Source organism: Vombatus ursinus, unplaced genomic scaffold (assembly GCF_900497805.2).
Source record: "Vombatus ursinus unplaced genomic scaffold, bare-nosed wombat genome assembly UNPS02014807.1, whole genome shotgun sequence".
In the NCBI taxonomy this organism is placed as follows: Eukaryota; Metazoa; Chordata; class Mammalia; order Diprotodontia; family Vombatidae; genus Vombatus; species Vombatus ursinus.
Window position 1 is genome coordinate 58085197 of NW_020954585.1, and position 19914 is coordinate 58105110.

At 34.7% G+C, this 19914-nt stretch overlaps 1 protein-coding gene and 1 pseudogene across 7 annotated transcripts in view; one reads left to right on the forward strand and one right to left on the reverse strand.

Annotated features, from left to right (window-relative positions):
* LOC114052489 (transformation/transcription domain-associated protein) overlaps positions 1–19914 on the reverse strand; it is a 169861-nt gene that overhangs the window by 14527 nt on the left and 135420 nt on the right. For all 7 annotated transcript variants that reach the window (XM_027875135.1, XM_027875131.1, XM_027875136.1 and 4 more), the window contains exons 63-67: positions 19289–19379; positions 17525–17724; positions 16156–16417; positions 2721–2946; positions 1453–1670 (exon numbers count right to left, since the gene is read on the reverse strand). In XM_027875135.1, coding sequence (XP_027730936.1) covers positions 1453–1670; positions 2721–2946; positions 16156–16417; positions 17525–17724; positions 19289–19379 — 997 coding nt within the window. The remainder of the gene's footprint in view (positions 1–1452; positions 1671–2720; positions 2947–16155; positions 16418–17524; positions 17725–19288; positions 19380–19914) is intronic.
* LOC114052491 lies at positions 3378–3671 on the forward strand (annotated as a pseudogene).

The window sequence follows — 19914 nt, forward strand, 5'->3', positions numbered from 1 at the left end:
CTGCTTGGCTGTTTGTGTTAACCTTAAAAAATATTGTATTTATGTTTTCTTTAAAAAAAAAAAATCATTGTCACTTCCCAATTGACTCCCCCATGGGAGAAATTAATATTATGCCATTATATTAATAATGAATTATTGTTATCCACCCTTTCCTTTTGTTTCTGTTAAAACCCAACTCCAGAAAAAGGTCAGTCAACCTCTGAGGAGCTTGACTGAGTGATGAGATTTGCTCCTAGTCCTCAAGGCACATGCTTCTTAGTTGGGTGGGAACCCACCCAAATGGGAAATCTAATTTCTATTTAGAGTATAAACAGAATCCAGTCTGGGTGAGCTATCTTTCCATTTTGAGGTAATATCCATGCTTCCTGGATGAATTTATAGTATGAATGCCAATATTGCTATGATTCAGTTGCTCTAATATGTCAATCTGTTGATTTTTGGAGGACCTCACACTTGGAGTACTTACCAGAAATAAATGTTCACAGACGGGCTAAAAACTGTGACAGTACCGTCAGCCCTCTTTTCCAACATCTAACTACCATTTACTGCCATAGAGGTAAAAGAGAGCCACAAAGGAGTAAGATAATTTTTCCATTTTTTGTTTCATGAATTACTGTAGCTAACAACACATATAATGTACTTATGCATAATCAATCTATCTATCGATTCATCTATTTATTTATCACCACTTAGTGGTAAATCTACTGCTGAAGAACCTCTCTCTACTTACTAGCTTTATTGTCAGAGTGGATAGTCTATTATCAGAGTCCTATCTAAAGCCTTCTACCCACAACTGGCCATCAGAATAGGAATTTTGCTAGGAATTACCATTAACAAATTAAAATTTCTTTAGATTTTATTTTACATGGTTCTTGCGGACTTGGTTTTAAAGTTCATCCCAGGAAACCAAGCTTAGGTAACATTTCCTTATAGGCATAAGCATAAAACCAGGAGGAGTTTCAATTTGGCAATGGTGCTTCTCTACTCCAGATAGTTGACCTCTGTCTTAGTCTTAATACAGCTCTAATACAAAATCACATGAAGCAGATATGAAAATTTATAATATTCAAAATCATAGGTACACAGTAGTCATTTCAGTTGTTTTGTACACAACAAATTTCTTTAACAGCAAAGAATTGTAGAGCAGGAAGAGACCTAGAACTTATCTAATGCCTTCATTTTATAAATGTTACTCAAATTCAGAGAGTTAAGGTGGGCAGTGAAGGTACTATTTGTCAACATTTTCAAGACATGAGCAGTTTCACTAAACATACAAGTAACAGTGTCTATTTTAAGGTAATACTATTTGAAAGGAAAAGTTATTCCAATTTATTTAAGTAGGTGGCATTCATTTGGGTAATTCCCCTCTTCAGATAAAATATGATTGCTGTCATATAACACACAAAAGCAAGCATGAGCAATAAGTTTTTTGGGACCCCTTTATCCTAATACCTGTGAAAAACAAGTGCCTTTTTGTGGTTTCTTTTCTCTTCTCTAAACAGGGATTCAAAAGGCGAAGAAGCTGTAAAACCCGCTCTTCTCTTCGAGACTCCGTCAGGCAAGCATCATTCATGACTAGATATGGGTAAATCTTCCCATTATGCCCACGAATATACAGTCTTCTGGCTGCAGTGTTGTGCTTCTGTACTATCTCTACCCGGGGCATAAATCTACCAAAAGAACAGAAAAGCATATGAATGTCCCTACTCTGGATTTCAGAAGAAAAAGCAGGATTTTAGATGTATGTAGTACTTAACGCTTCTATACCATTAACAAAGGCAATAAATTTTGAAATATAGGGACAAAAACCAGTGAGATGGGTGGCAGAATTAACAAGTATTAAAGATTCACTGGTTCTTGGATGCGTAATCCTGATAGAAAGGAAAATCTCCAGCGGTAAACCAGGAGTATCTTCCTCTTTATGGTATCTTCTAGTTCAACCTAAACACTGTTGAGAAAAGCTGTCCTTCATTAAGCTACCAAAGCATTAGTGGTAGAAAGATAAAGTAAAAAGGCAGGATTATTTTAGGACAGATAGCAATGTCAATGACTCTAGGTATTCTCTGATTAATCCTAAACTGAAGGGGTTCAGCAATGGCCACAGTTGTATCTAAGTGAGGAGTGGCCTGTTTTAGCTCAGGGTGAAAGGAAACCATGAGATCTGTGTCTTGGGCCTCAGTAAATAGTTTCCAAAGATAGAATTTACTGATTAGAAAGCAATTAGGAGTACAGAGTATGGGCTGTAGTTAAATGCTTCTAGTAAGACATAATATACTCTTGAGAGTACAGCCTGTATGGTAGCTAACTACCATAGAGAGGATGGGGTGGGGGGCTGGAACATCACTTTTTCCTGTTCTACATTCCCACCCACCCACCCCCAAAACAGACCAAAGTAGAAAATGTATGGTGGGAGGGGTGGAGAATGAAGGCAGGGCTAGTAAGATAATCAAAGTATCTTGAGGGAAAGGTAGAAGAGAAAAGTAAGTTTTTATATATTCCACAGTGGATAAGTAAAGACTACTCCAAATCATTATCATATTTAAAATTAGATGCAACATATGAAACTAAAGAACCATCTCAGTAATTTTCAAATTTAATTTAAAATATATTGACATAATTTAAAAGTCCAGACTGGAAAATACTACATTAACAAATATACATAAATATATCTTATATATTTCTACATGTTATAGTTATAACATTCCTAGTTTTAGCCTTACCTTGCAATTTTGATATAGTAATGTGTTGGCTTTGGCATTAGGAACTCTCCAGGGATTTCTACTTCAGCAGTTTGTGCAGAGAAATTACTTAGAAAACGACACTTTTCTTCTATGAGAAAGAACTTGGGAAGCTGCTTGGTTTTAGCCTCCAGTATTTTGATCCATTTTTTCAATTTAGAGATAAGATTGTGAAGCTTTGTTGATCCTGGAACACTGAAGTCAAAATCTTCAAAAATAAATGACATGATTAAAAACATTTTAAATTTTCTATGAAAGAATGAAGCTAATGCTTGTTTCCAAAAGGAAAGAAACATTAAGTCATTACCTAAAGGGTATTAGGATCACAGAATTTAAATTGAGAGAGACCTTAGAGATCATCTAGACTAACCTCTCATTTTTTAAAATTTATTTTTAGTTTTCAACATTGACTTCCATAATCTTTTAAGTTTTAAATTTTCTCCCCTCTCTCCCTACCTCCCTCCCCAAGATGGCATGCAATCTGATGTAGGCTCTACATATATATATTCCTATTAAACATATTTTCACATTAGTCATGTTGTAAAGAAGAATTAGAACCAATAGGAGGAACTATAAAACAGAACGCTCTCTCCTTCCTTCTGCTGTGGCTGCCATTGGGCCTACAGTAGCGCTGCAGCCATGGCCATCTGATACCCCATGGCCGTAGGCCTCAACAAGGGCCACAAAGTTACCAAAAACGTTTCCAAGCTGCGACCAAACACACCAAGTTTGTGAGAGATATGATCTGGGAGGTGTGTGGATTTGCCCCTTATGAGAGGCGGGCCATGGAATTGTTAAAGGTCTCCAAGGATAAGCGAGCCCTTAAGTTCATCAAAAAAAGGGTGGGAACTCACATCCGGGCCAAGAGGAAGAGAGAGGAGCTCAGCAATGTCCTAGCTTCCATGAGGAAGGCTGCTGCCAAGAAAGATTAAGCTGGACTCTGCCAACCTTCCCCACTTACCCAATAAAGATTTGACAAATAAAAAAAAAAAGACAGAAAGAAGAAACAAAACAAAACACAAGAAAAAAAAAAGAGCAAATAGTATCCTTTGATCTACATTCCAACTCCGTAGTTCTTTCTCTGGATGTGGATAATATTTTCCATCATGAGACTTTTGGAGATGTCTTAGATCCTTGCATTAATGAGAAGAGCTAAGTCTATCAACGTTAGTCATTGCACAACGTGGCTGTCACTGCTGTGTACAATGTTCTCCTGGTTCTGCTCACTTCAGTCATTTCTTATAGCACCAAAGTGTTCCATTACATTCATATACCACAACTTGTTCGGCCATTCCCCAATTGATGGGCATCCCCTCACCACAGAAAGAGCTGCTATAAATATTTTTGCACATGTGGGTCCTTTTCCCATTTGTATGATCTCTTTGGGATATAGCCCGAGAAGTGCTATTGCTGGGTTAAAAGGTATGCACATTTTTATAGATCAGTTCACACCTCCACCAAAAATGCATTAATGTTCCAATTTTCCCATATCTTCTCCAACATTTATCATTTTCTTGTTTTGTCATGTTAGCTAATCTGATAGGTGTGATGTGGTACCTCAGAGCTGTTTTGATTTGTATTTCTCTAATCAATAGTGATTTAGAGCATTTTTTTACATGACTATAGATAGCTTTAATTTTTTCATCTGAGAACTGCCTGTTCATGTCCTTCAGCCATTTAATCAATTGTAACCCTCTCTCATGTAAAAGATCAAGAAAAAGTGAGGACCAAAGGAGTCAAATTATTAATACAAGATTATACAATTGTCAAGTGGCAGAGTAATGGGCAGGCTCAAGAAAAGAAATATTTAACTCTCTCTTAACAAAAAAAATGGTAAATATTTAAAAGAAAATAGAAAAATGGTGGCTTATGACATTAGATTTGGTAAGAGACAACACTCATTTTACGTTAAATATATATACACACATATAAAATAAGAATATAAATATCTTCTTTCTATAATATAATTAAAATATGTTTGAAATCATGATTTAATACAGAAAAGGGAAAAACCTAAGAAGCATTCCTATATAGTAGGACACTATAATAAGTATCTAAATGCAATGTCCACTCTCATTACTCCTATCTAACAAAGTTTTATGACACATAATAGGCATGTAATAAATGCTCATTGATTGGCTTTATAAATCTTAGCAATAAAAATAAGGCTAATTGACAGAGAAGTTGAAATATTTCTATTTGTAGATGACACAACTATAGACCTAGAAAGTACAAGACAGTAAACAACAATAAATGGACCCAACAACTGTAATAAAGTAGAATATAAACCCAACAACCACCTGCATTTGATCACCAAGAATCACAATAGACTCATAAAAAACTGTAATTATTTTCAATAATGACACACACTGTATCAAACCTATGCATTAATCTATCAAGACACACAGGAAACCTACAAAAAGAAAACTTCAGAAATATTTCAAATCAAAGAATTGAAATAAATCAAAAGATATCCTCTTTTCATAATGAGATTGAGTGAATACAGAAAAGTCAGTATTTCCCAAACCAACTTAAAAATTTAAATAATATACCAACTTAAATATCTATAGGTTATTCCATAGACTAGAGCAAGGGGCAGGGAAGAGGGGCAGACTTCTGTGTCTATTGGTAGAAGGAGCTTCCAGGTAAGAACTTCTCCTACTGTTGCAGAGCAGCATGTTCTCCATAATTACTAGCTTTAAGAAAGCTGTCTCAGAGCAGTGAGAAGCTGTAAGTGATCTGCCCATAGTCATATATCCAGAACACTTCTACTGTGTCAAAAGCAGGACTTGAACCCCAGAAAATTATTACAAAATTCATACAGAAAAACAGACAAATACCAAGAACTATTAAAGGGAAACAATAGAGAAGAGGGCCAAGTACTGCAAAATATCAAATGTATGATAAGATTTAGACATAAAGGAACATCATAAAGAAATTGGAAGAGCATGGAAGAAATTACCTGTCATATTAATGGTTTGGGGAAGAGTTCATGAACAAATAAGGGACAAAGAAGGGAGGTAAGATGGACAATTCTGACAACATAAAATCTAAAAGTTTTTGCATAAAACCAGTGTAGATAAAATGTCATAGAAGTGGAAAATTAGTAAAAATCTTTCAGAAAGTTTTTCAGATAAAAGGTCTCATTTCCAAATATATAAGGAATAGATTCTAATAAGAGACATTCCCCAACTGATAGATGGTCAAAGGATACAAATTGACAGTTTTCAGTGAGAGAAAACAAAGTAATCAACAGTTATATGAAAAAAATGTTCTGAATCACTAATAATTAGGGAAATGCAAATTAAAACAACTCTGATGCACCACCTCATAGCCAACAGATTGTCAAAGCTGACATAAAAGGAAAATGACAAATGCTTGGGGGGGTTGTGGATTCATCCAGCCATTCTGGAAAGCAATTTACAATTATGCACAAGAAACTATCAAACTGTGTATATTGCTGACCCAATGATGTCACTAGTAAGTATATACTCCAAAGAAACGAAAGAAACAAGAGCATCACATACACAAAAATATCTATAGCAGTTATTTTTGTGGCAGCAAAGAACTGGAAACTCAGGGGGTACTTATATACTAGGAAATGGCTGAACAAATTAGAGGCAAATAGGTAGCACAGTATTATAAAGTGCTGTACCTCAGGTCAAGAAGACCAGAGTTCAAATTCAGCTTCAGACTAGCTGTGTGACCGGGCAAGTCACTTAACCTATTCACCTCAGTTTCCTCAATGTAAAATGGAAAAAGAATATCTCTAAAATTAAAAGAAAAAGAAAAGGTAAAAATATTTGCAATACTGTTTGAGACAGAGAACCCGATGTACCTTAATGGACAGACCTCTGGCGCTGGAGTCAGAAAGACCTGGATTTAAATCTAGTTTTGACACATATTAGCTTCATTCTCACGAGCAAGTCTCTTAACTTTTCCATATTCCTGGCAAATAAACTCTCTAAGATTTTAAGCTACAGACAGGTTACCGTTCTGAATTAGTAAAAGATAGTTCTATTCTCTGACTTCCTAATACTGATGAAATCACAATTATTCTCTCCCCAACCCTCTCAAATGACATCCAGAATCTATAAGTCACAAGTACATGTAAGACTAATAACAAACTGACCAACTGAACAATGGTCAAAGGACTTGAACAGGAAATTTATGAAGGAAGACATATGTACTATTAATTACCACAGGAAATGGTGATATGCAAATGCTCCAGTCTTGAGAAATGCAAATTATAAGGCAACCTGGAGATACCAATTATACTCACAAAAAGGGCAAAAATAATGGTGGTTTAAATAAAAAGGACAGTACTGGCAAGTCTGTGGTTTAAAAGTCACTCTAATATGTCGTTCCTAAGACTGCTTACTGTTAGCAAATACTCTGGAGAACACCAAAGCAATAAAACAATAGGAATCACAAAAAATGAGCAAACTTTTGAATCCAACAACAAAACTGCTAAAGACGATTCGCAAAACAACATAAAATGAAAAAAAAAAGAGTATCTATCAGCAAAAAATCGTCATTGCTGCTTTAATGATAAAAGTAAAAAATTGGAAACAAGCTCTATTTAATAACCAGAGAATGACTGAAAAGATAATGGCATATTAATGTAATAGAATATTATAGGGTTGTAAAAATGACAATTAAGATACGTACAAGGAAATACAGAAAGATACACAAGATATTGAGTGAAATCAAAAGAACTATAGGAGAAAAGGAAAAGGAGTAGAAAAGCGAGGAAAAAAGCAGAGCTAATGATGGTAGGCTTTGGGAAGCTCTGGAAAGAGATACAGTACACACACAAAAAAAATCTTTTTAGTTTGTTTGATTCTGCTATTTTGAAGGCTAAAGATCTGAGATAAGATTTTTCTCCCTCTTTTTTTGACCTATTTTTGTTGGTGGTTACTGAGTTTACAATAAAATCTTTTAAAAAAGGACATCAAAATGAACGGACGTGGTCTATGGATGGCAGTCTAATACTCAGATCTCAAGCCTAAATAATGGAGTAATAATAATATAAATAAGTCACTTAACCCTGATGGTCTTGCAAAAAAAAAAAAAAAAAAAGAGAATAATATAAAAATAATACAAATAGCATGGAAATGTCATCATAAAATATTTAAAAGACTATAGAAAGTCATCCCTAAAATACTGTAACAATAGACTTCCTATCGTGGATACCACTTAGCATGCACAGGCCATGGCACACGTACTGACCTGTTTTTGTACCTCTGCTCTTTATCCATCAGGAGGCAGCCAAATGTTTTTATGTAGTATAAATGTTTTATGTAGTATGCAAAAACTTTTAAATTTTATGTTGTCAGAATTGTCAGCTATCAAAAGTTTTATTAAGCTAATCTTACCACAATGTGAAATCTCACTTATACATTTTTTTGAACAAACATTTAAGCCATTATGATTATTATTTTTTAAATTAACAAAATATACAATTCTTTCATTTAGGTCAGGGGAAGAAATGACAAGATAGCTTTATCAAACACAAATGAGTGCAAATTGAGATTGAGTGTACTGACAAAAATAGTACACTTACAAGATAAGGAAACAATGGTACATCCCTCCCACACACACATTACTGCTTACTTATACTTTTTATAAAGGTCAATTAATTTAACTATGTCTTTCTTCAAAACACTGCTAAAACTGAATGTTTTTTGTTTCCTCAAAGAAGCTAGCATAAGCCAGTTCTGGCCCCTGGTCGTACTTCGTACTTATAAAACTGCTTATGTGCACCGTGTATTAATGGAAGGATATAGAACTGAATATAATTTTTAAATTACACAATAAAAGTCCATTACAAAATACCTTACAAGATCAAAGATTTAATTCTAATACGGACCAAATCCTTTTCTCATGGGAAAAAAAAGCAATAAGGTGAGTGTTATTTAGCAATCATTTTAACAAAAAAACTCTAGAACAGGGCTTTATTACATGTGGCTCTGGAATGGATTCCTATGGTCATATATGACTATGTGTAGAGAATTCCCTTCAAATACAATGAGGAAGCAGGGCTGTGGAGACCAGATTCAAGGGTTCTGGTAGACCTAGAATTCTCCAATCTGCTCAACTTGTCCTTTAAAGTCATGATGGGACAGACCCTGTGGCTCAGGTCAGATAAGCCTTCTTAGTCACCTCTCATAGTCTAGGGTTTGTTTTTCTAGCGAGTGAAAAAGAGAAGGAGAAGGTAGATTTTCTTCAATTAGAAAAAAATAAAATAAAAAAAAGAAAGAATGTAGGCTGAATGTAGCTGTTTTATAAGAATAACAGTTATTTTGAAAAAATCTTTGCAGTGAGTTTTTCTGATAAAGGTCTTAGTTCCAAGATTACAAGGAACTGATTCAAATTTATATAACGAAGAATCATTCCCTAATTGACAAATGGTGAAAGGATATAAAGAGGCAATTTCAAAGGAAGAAATCCAAGCTATCTATAGCCTTGTGGAAAAAAAAATCCACTAATAATTAGAGAAATAAAAATTAAAAACAACTTGCGACAACGTCTCAGATTGGTAAGACTGACAAAAAGGAAAATGGCAAAAGCAAAGAGGATATAGAAAAACAGGCACATTAATGCATTGCTAATAATTGGTCCAGTAATTCTGGAAAGCAAATGGGAATTATGCCCCCAAAGTTACTAAACTGTGCATGCCCTTTGACACTGAGATAATACTACTGCACTTATACCCCAGAGATTAAAAGAAATAGGAAACAGACCCATGTGTACAAAAATATTTATAGCCATTCTTTTTGTAGTAGTAAAGAACTGGAAACTAAGGTGGTATCCATCAATTGGAAATGACTGAATAAATCAGGTTATGTGAATGTAATGGAACATCAATGTAATGGAACATCACTGTGCCATGAAATGATGGAATGGCTTCAGAGAAACCTAGGAAGATTTCAACCAACTGATGCAGAGTGAAGTGTGCAGAACCAGAAGAAAATTAATAACAGCATTGTAAAGTCTCTGATCATCACAGCAACCATGTTGCAGAATACTAATGATGAATAAGGCTATGACAGGTGATAAATTCAAAGTAGAATGAAACACACATTTTTATACAACAATATTGATTTAATAGCTGAATGAGGGAGTAACTGGAGAGGAAACAGACTTGAGGCAGGGAAGTCAATCAAAAGGCTACTGGAATACATAGTTCAGGTGTGAGGTGAGGAGGGTCTGCACCAAAATGGTGGCAGTGTCAGAGGAGAGAAGAAAGGACATGATAGATGTTTTGAAGGTAGAACTTATAGGACTTGGCAAAAAATTGGATATTGGGGGAGTGAGAGCCTGAGGGAGGAGGTGAAGATGATGCCCACATTATGAGCTTGGGTGACTAAGAGGGTAGTAGTACCCTAGACAGTTACAAGGAAGTTAGTTTTGGGGTATGTTACTAAATAAATCTTCAACTATACTTAAATGACAAAAGATTATATTGATATCTAAAATATTAAAATGTAACTTAAAATTGTACTTATTATTACAATTTACATGATGCAGAGAAAATAGTTGGTATATATGTGCTTCTGGTACTTACAAAAGACAAAAAGGGAGACTACAGTATCTCTACTACTCCATTAGTATAGAAACCAATTGTAGTTATTTGAACTGGTTAGACTGAAAACAAATATCAAAACTAATTCCCCTGTAGCATCAACTTTGAATTTAAACTTTATTTCCTGAAATGATAAAATAATAGTTCTTTATCAAGCTTTTATCGTAAGACCTGCAATGAAGGATCTCACAAAATCACCCATTATCAGCACTCTTTACCAAAAGTAAAGAACAATTCTTCACTTTGTTTCTAAAGCACAGTTGCCATAAAGTTGCTTGGATGTCTACAACTGTCTCCTTTTCAATACGGATACTAGAAGGAAAGGGAGAGCAAGCAAACAATGAAGAGACTGGTACTAAATTAACAATTCATTTTCTGCTGCCATCACAAAGCCAGTGCTCATAGCCATGGCTCATCTTTCTAATTTCCCACATGCTGACCCCTAGCTAAAGAAACAACAATCCAGTACAAAAATCAACTCAGTGTCATTTGCTGATTTTTTTCCCCCACTGGTTCTAATTCTCCATTTGAAAACTTTCATTAGTTATGTTTCATAATTAAAGCTATAATTAGCATTTATAAATTTTTCCATTTGCAAATAATATGAATCTCAACTACCCACTAGCAAAAGCCATATCAACTGCAAAGATGAGTTTAGGGTTCCAAGAAGAGCTAGCAAAATCATAAGGTTAAGAAGATGGATTGTTCAAAAGAATATTAAAGATATAAGTAAATTTATTATCATCTATGTCTGTAGAAGAAAACAAGTTATCAACAAAATGAGTACCCGTTCTATTTAAGCTCTAAGAGGGAAGACAATACTTTAAAATTTCTACAGTTTTACTGATGGGAGTACTCCCTCTCCTGATCCAGAAGGCAAACCTCTTATAACTAACTCTGCAGATAATTTCAGGAGTCGCTGTGTCCAATTGATTAAGGGTACTATGGTCAACCTTAAAGGCCAACCCCCCCACTCCAAAAAAAAAAAAAAACCAAACCCCAAAAACCAAAACAAAAAAACACCCAGTCTCTACTGTCAAAGAGCTTATGATCTTGCTCAAGAATAAAGCAAGAGTTAAGACAAATAAAAATGCCAAAACAAAACAGATTAAAATGGCTAGTTACTTTCTTTAAAATGAAAAAAATAATACTGTTTGCATTTTCTTTATGTCACATGAAAATGGAAAATAACAATACTCAACAATCTGAAATAATGTTAATTAATCCCAGCTTTTAACTGTCATCTTCAATCATCTGAACTGACTCCATGACAGTGGGTGAGGATTGCCCTGTCACCTAGTGTTAATAATTAGAGGGTCAATGTTTTATCTTAACACATACACAAGAAACTCCCTGTTGGAGAAGAGCCTTTAAGGTGTGTGTATATTATAACATGAAAAAAACAATAACATTGGAATCGTGATTTTTGGTTCCTGAAATTGTATATGGCATGAAGTTTCTGGAGTTGAACACTTAATTAATGTTAATTAATGTTAATTTTAATTTAATGTTAATGTTTTCACAACCAGGTGAGGATTTGTTATCATAAGGCGGAATACATCTATAACTGCACTCCTAGGAGTCCACGTTGCAGCTGAACCCTTTGTATATGTCTTCTTTTCATTTAGAATGGGAGCTCATTAAGAGAAGGGTCTGTCTGCCTTGATTTTATTTTTGCATCCTTAGTGCTTAGCACATTATAAATGCTTTTTCATTTATTCAGTACAGCATATAAATATAATCCTTTAGAGAGCTTTGATGTCTGCAGGTAACAGGGGAGGCTTTGGAAAGTCCTGAATATGAGCGTGGCCACTGTAGCTTCATGGTCTGTCTTTCCAAGAATGGGCACATCACTGTGCTTGGGCTTTCCTCTCGAAGCCCTCCATGGCAATCTCAAACACTTATAACTTAAAAATAAAACCTACTATATCTCTAAACTTGGGATGTAGAAAAGTGCTATGAGGCTTTGAAACTGAAAAAATCAAACTGTAAGCCATGGGAGTTATGGGCTGTCATTCCAATCACACAACAAGAATATGATGGACAGTAATCAGAGCCTTTTGTACATACAATATCCACCTAACAAAAACACTAGGTTTATGATACTCTCAGCATACAGACAGCTCTCCTAAAATGATTTGCCCAGAACTGCAAAATGAATATTTTGCCACAGTCCACAAAAGAAAATCACTATTTCTAAAAGTGAATCTAATAAGGGAATTTATTATATATACTAAGATTATATATAAATGCAAATAAAATATTACCTTCAAAAGCAAATAAGCACATTAAAATATTAGCAGATGAACATACTGCATAAAATGCTAATATATTCCTCACTAAATTCAACAAGGTAATTTATTTGTAATAATTTAGTAACATGAGAAACAGTGTGGTATACTGGTCAAAATTCCAGCAAAACCTTGGTATAAAAGTCTCAACCTTGACATACACCTGGCAGCAAGACAATGGGCAAGTCACTTAACCCCTCAATGTCACAGGAAACTCTCTAAGATTATAAATTGTAGAGCAGATGCCAGTCCACATTGGTAAAGGGAATTTTCCTCACTGTAAGCTTTCTACACCAATAAAATCAAAGATCTGATTTTAATTTAATTCATTTATGCTGAGATAAAATTACATTCATGGTAAACAATCAAAAAAGTATGCGCTGAGGTTATCAGCAAAAGGTTTCTGTTAAAATAGACTCTAAAAAGCAAGTGGCAAATCAATGTTGATATTTGTCTTTCATTATTAAGGCACACATTATCCACAAAATTGTCTAACTGTATGTGACTTTTATTAGTGAATAAGAAAACCATATGGAGTACAGTTAGTCCTTAGTGAATTGTCAAGTACATAAAAGCACCCATGCATTTTAGTTATAAAGTCTCTCTAGTTGTAATGAAAAATAAACTTCTAATATGCCCAAGTAATTTGATAATTTAAGATATCAGAGAATGACACAAATGCATGAATATGAGGATGTACCAAAGCAGGTACTGATTGCAATTTATAATGCTATTTCTTGTCTTCCTTTCTACTAAACTTCTCAAACTAGTGGTTCTCAAGGGCTTATTCCATTTTCTTAACATTTGGTTCATTCCTCTAATTGTTGTAATCTGGCTATTATTGTTACCACTCTGGAGACTGTCAGGACTACAGTATCAGTAAAGACTTGTACTGAGTCCCCACCATACTTAACCTCTTTAGCATTTGATTCTAGTGATCACATTCTCTTTAAAAACTCTCTCCTCTTGTTGTCCAAGTCTTTTCCTCTTTATCCACTTTCACCAACACTTCTTTGCAGATGATGCCAAAAATCATTATTTCTGGTCCTGTCTGCTCTTCTATCTTCCCCTCAAAATCCAATTCCCTACTTGACATCCCTATTTTTATCAATATTGTTACTAATAACCAACTAAAATAAAGATAAAAAACTAAGTCTCTGACTCCCATCTCTCTTTCAATCTCCATTTTTATCCATTATTTTATTCAGTCATTAAGTCTTGTTGATTTTTCAGAGTCCCAGCAAGTCTTTCTTTTCTATTTCATGGTCAACACCCAGATCTAGTTTCTTATCATTGAGTCCTGGCTTATTGCAGTAATTTCCTAATTAATTCCTTGGACTCATCTCTTCCCTTCCTCCGAACCATCTACATACCAGATTAATCCTAATAAATAACTATTCTGTCATACCACTTTGTTGCTCACAAACTCTCAATACCTCTAACTGCTTACATATAAAACCAAAACTGATGTTTGATATGGACTGTAATGCGGCCCAAATTTTATTTTTTCCCCTTACAACAAGAAAATCCTCATACCACTATTTCCTAATATGGAAATAGCGTTTAACTTTTAAAGCCCTACACAACCTGGCCCACATATATCTTTAAAGACTTGATGGACTGAGATGGAGGCAACTGGTCTTCTCTGTGTTCTTTATTAGTGACACTCTGTCTCCCTATCTGTTCACTGGCCTGCCTACACACCTGGAATGCCTGCTTATTTTCACCACACAGAGACCCTGTCTTCCTTTAAGACAGAGCTCATGTACTATCTTCCACATGAATCCATTTCCTGCTCCCCATAACTGCTAGTTTCCTACTTCTTACAGTTAATTATTTTGTAGACATATTCATTAACTTTATATTTTGCTACATATTTTATATCTAATTGTCTCCTCCTACTTCAGAATGCTCTTATTTCCAGAGAGTACCACTCCCCTTCTAGGTACCTAAAGTTCCTAGCTTCGAAGTCATTCTGGACCCCTTGCATCGTGACCCCTCAGATGCCAAGTCTTGCCTACTCTATCACCACTGTTCTCCATTCACAAAGCCTCCGACAGTTCACCTTTATAATCTCTCACCTAGAGAGACTACAGTATATATATAGCCTCTTAATCAGTCTCCTTGTTTCAAGTGTCTTCCTCAACCCATTCTCCAGAGAGCTCCACAAACACAGTTCTGACCATGACAATGCCTGACTAAATAAATTCCAACAGTTCCTGTTTCTTCTAGGATCAAATACAAAACCTTTTGTCTGATGTGTCAAGCCTTTCATAATCTGGCTCCAAATAATCTCTCTAGCCTTAATATACATTACTCCCCTTCATCCACTCTTTGGCTCAGCGACATATGCCTGCCTGCTCACTGCTCCTCATATACAACATTCTATCTTCTGTTTCTGTGCCTTTGCCAAAGGCTGTCCCCAATGCCTGCAATGTCCTCTCCTTCCCTCTGCTTCTTGGAACCTTCAATTTCATTCAGAACTCAGTTCAAATAAAACTTTCTAGAAGAAACCTTTCCTAATTCCTCCTCCCACTGCAAGTTCCTTCCCACTCAAATTATCTTGCATTACACACACACAAAACATGTGTGCATGAAACTATATGTGTGGGATATGTATTACACTACACACATATTCTTGTTATCTCCCCTAATAGAATGTAAGGTTCTAGACAGTGGGACTTTTAATTTAATTACTTAATTACACTGCTTTTAAAAAATTTTTGCTGAGACTTTTATTGATTGATCAATGGGCCAGGGACTGTCTTTATCTTTGAATTATTATTCATAGCACTTTGAATACAGCAGGCCTATTTTATTTAAAATGCAGTATCAATTCACAAAGATATTTACTATGTTCTAATTCCCTATAGTTTTAAGAAGTAAACAGGAAGCACAGCATATTTTACTATTTCCTTGCTTATTAGACTTAGTTAATTAAATATAATCATAAGGGCTCTCAATGTTGACGGTAGGACAAGACAAAAATGTAAGATGTGAAGATCACAGCTGTACAAGTTTTTTGCAAAAGCACGGCTATCAGGAGATATCAATGCCTAAATGCAGAAATGAACAAAGCAAGGGCCAGAGGCTATAAGAATAATCTCTATAACATGCAATAAATTTAGAAACTAACTAGAAGTCATTTAAATAGCAATTTGCCCTGGCATTCATTTCAGCAATGGGCAAATAGTCTATAACAATATAAACAGATAGCTAGATACAAAATAAGGGTTCTTTTAACCAGGAAACATAAATCAAGTAAAGGGTCCAAAAATTAGTAAATATGATAACTAGAAAAAAAAAATTCACGTAATTGTTTTCTGCCTTATTTAGTTCTTTTGTCTTATTTAGTTCAAACTCATACAAACTTACCAGGAAAGTGAAAAAGGTAAAATAATATATTCCTTTAAGAAATTTTTATTTAAGGTTGGTAAGTACTAAGTCAGTTCTTAACATGTTAACTACTCATCTTAATGCCTTCTTTTCTTTTTCCAAAGGAAATAAGAAATGTGAATGTGGGCACTTGAGCACTCACCTGTTGTGAACTGTCCTTTCAATTTCTGAAAGACAGGATCCTGTGCTGTTGCTTGTGCTCTTCTAGCCAAAGACTCAGAGGCAGCACTGGAAAACATGGTAGAAACATTAGACACATTTTCCAGGCCAACTCCAAAGGTGCTGACCAACTTCTTGACAAAATTGAGAGTGTGCGGTGTGATTTTGGCATCTGAAACTGTTCCATTTTTCTCAAAAGCTACAGAGTAACATTTTGCCAGGCCCTGCTGAAGCTGTCTGAGAACCTAAAGGAAAAGAGATGAAAGACATATTATAATAATGGAGACCTTTCAATCAACAAACATTTATATTGAGGACCTTAGTACCAGGCACTGTGAGTATTATGTAAATTAATACAATATGGAAATACACTCTAGAATTAAAAACAAGTTTGACAACCAACTCTTGCTGATCTAAGTGCTGTATTCCAATTCATACTATTCAAAAGTTATAATTATGTAAAATATGGTAACTGGTCCCACTCCAACAGAATATGCAGTGCAAATTCAAAACTAAGCAGGTATAATACTGAGCTGTATTATCAATTCAGTAGTTTAACCACAGAAAATAACCTAATTCTTTCTTTAGTTGGTTTTCTTTTTACTCTCCAGCATTTATTCAGAGCAGGCCTCCTTCCTCTACCCATCTGAGAAAAGGTAAAAATAAAACTGGAAATAAAAATACATTTTAATATTGGGTTAAACAATATAAATTATGAATGTAAACTGGCTGCTAGAAATATTACAGAATATATTACAAGTTAAATATATATATACATATATATTTGGATTATCCATGAAACTTTAATTCTACTAATGTAGCTAGTTGAGAGTAATTAATTTTAATTCAGTAAATATTTATTAAGCACTTATTATACGCAAAACACTTTGGCTGGCAGAAGGGACACAAAGCAGTCAATCATATTAGCATTAATTAAGTACCTACTATAGGCACTACATTAAGTGCAGTCTTAAGTCCAAGAAGTCTGTGCCCTCGGGGAGCTTACATTCTATTACTTCATTAGCTATACCTAAGAGTCCACAAAGGGAAGCAATTTAGGTCATAGAAATTACCATCAAGGATGAAATAACCATCATACTTTTCAAGGAAGGTTTCTCAAAGGTTGAAAAATCTGTTTTTTTAAAGTCTTTCCTTTTTAGATATGAAACTAAGATTCTTAATAAGAATGTACTAGTATATGAAAAGAATATATATAGCTATTTACAAAGTCCATGTTTATTAACTAGAACCATAATAATTCATAAAACAAATTAATTCTATAGAGTACACATCAGTTAATATACATGCGAATCATATCAATATATAGAATTTCCAAATTCATAACCAAATACCTCTTCATGCCAATTTTCTCTGAACCAGACCATCTGATCAACAATGCCTTCCAGAGAAGACAGAAGAGTTGGATGCAGTTCTCTCTGCATATGCATAATTCTGCTGCAACGCCACATTGGGGCTGTGGCTCTAATTGGTCCAGGATCTGATGCAGAATGGGATTGACTGCCTACTGAACTTGGTTGCTGCTGTCCAGAATCTGAGAATACACACAAAAAACTGTAAATTATAAAACATAGTGTGATGTCTTACTGCTGTGAAAGCTAGACTTGGTTTAAAAACTGCTACCAAAAAGTAGCAATGTAGTGTGATATAAAGATCACTGGGCTAAGAGTCAGGAGAACAACCACGCTCCCAGTGCTGTCCTTCATTAACTGCAGAATCACAGGTTCAGAGCTGGAAGGTATCTTAGGAATCCATCTAGTCCAACCATCTCATTTTGCAAATGAGGAAAGTGAGTCCTCAAGAGGGGGAGAGACTTGTTTGAGGTCACACAAGTATTAAGCAGCAGAGTCAGAACTTGGACCTGGTTCCTCTAACTTCAAAGTCAGCATCCTTTCCTCCGTAACCCAGCAACTGGATATTCTCAGCAAAAGTTCTCTTGGTTATAAAACACAGATGGGATATGCCCTCCCTACCTCACAATGTGACTGCGAAGATCAAGTAAACTGACATATCAGGATGGTACCATGAAAGCTGCCGACTGCTCTGAATGGGAAGTGGGGGAGTAATATTATGCTTATTTTATGCTGCATACATGTCACGATATATCTTTTTCAATTAATTTCCCAACGACCTGAAAATAATCTATAAACAAGTCTGAAACATACACAGTATCTAAGACACTCTAAGATCCAGGTAAGTAATTTTTGTATAAAAAAGATAAAATTTATATAACTCTGGAAATAGTGAGCCTGTAGTGATTGTTTTTCCAGTTCTATCTTTGATCTTAAAACACAAAAACACCAAATCTTAAAAATTAATTTACTTAGACATTTGTAAATAACAATATTTACAAAGATTCTTAATTTATAATTTTCCCAAAATAAAAACGTACATTTAACATTTATCATCTTCTTTATGTACTGCCACACTTGCCAGTGAATCTAACAGGGCCAGAGTCTACCTTGTAATATGATACTAATAATTAACTATTGCAAATGATAAGCATTTTTAACTGGCCATATTAACAATAGATAAAATACTTAATACACCAAAACTGAGAACAAAGTTCAGAGCACATTTTTCTAGCTAATGACAATTACTTATTTTAATATTATTAACTCACAAATCAAGGCTGTGTAATATTAAACACAGTTTTAATTCTGAGCAATGAAGAAGTTTTCTTTGTGCTTTTTTCAGGTCAAGTCAAATCAAAAGGCATTTAGTAAGCTCCCATATGCACCAGACACAGTGTTGGGCATACAAAGAAAGTCAAAAACAGCTTCTGACGTTAAGGAGGCTCACAATCTTAATAAAAGGGAAAAGTTACAGGATAAAGACAAAAATAACCATGTGCCAATTTTGGTATATACCTGAGAGAAGGGAGTTGATACAGTAAAAATACAAGTTATCTGGAGTAGATACTGTATTTGAAATTTAAAGAGCATATAAAATTCTTTGAGCTGTTCTCAATACATTTTATCTATCCTCAATAAACAGCAGAAGCATAAGATACACTAAAAACATTGATACTTCCTTCACATCTTTTCATTCTTCTCAATTCTTAACAATGCTTTCTCATGAAAAAGAAAACAACTCACCACTTTTGTAACGCTCTCGCTGCTCAATTTTCAATGTCAAATATAGAGTTCTTATGGGAAAGTAAACAGCTTGAGGATATACTCTTCCAACCTATTAAAATACAGAGGAAATATTCATTCATTCATCACTCTGTTATTGATAATTAGACTTAAATAAAGAAAACAAATTTGTTTACCATACTCTATAAATGAACAACTAATTAGCACTGAACATACACAACTATATTCAACAAAGAGTGTACTTTACTAGTGATCATGTTGTATGAGTCACATTAAATTCCTGTTTCACTGAAAAACAATTAAAGCATTCTAGTTTAGCTATGCCCTCTCCCCCCACAAAAGGTCTAAGCTAGGCTAAAATGGTGTGTTTCTGCACATTCTACCAAGGGACTGTTAATGAGGAGCCTTACTATCATATTGCCCAATAAATCTGAAGAGAGCAAAATGTAAGAGTACCTGGATCAGCACAAAGATCTTATTCATGCATACAACCAAAGAAAAAGAGCTATAATGATACCGCTTAGTCTTTAAATTAGGCCACAAGTCCCAGTGAACCCAACACTACCTGAGAGCTGGACCCATTAGAGTGTAACCTTACTCCACATAATTGCAGTGCTGAGGCTGAA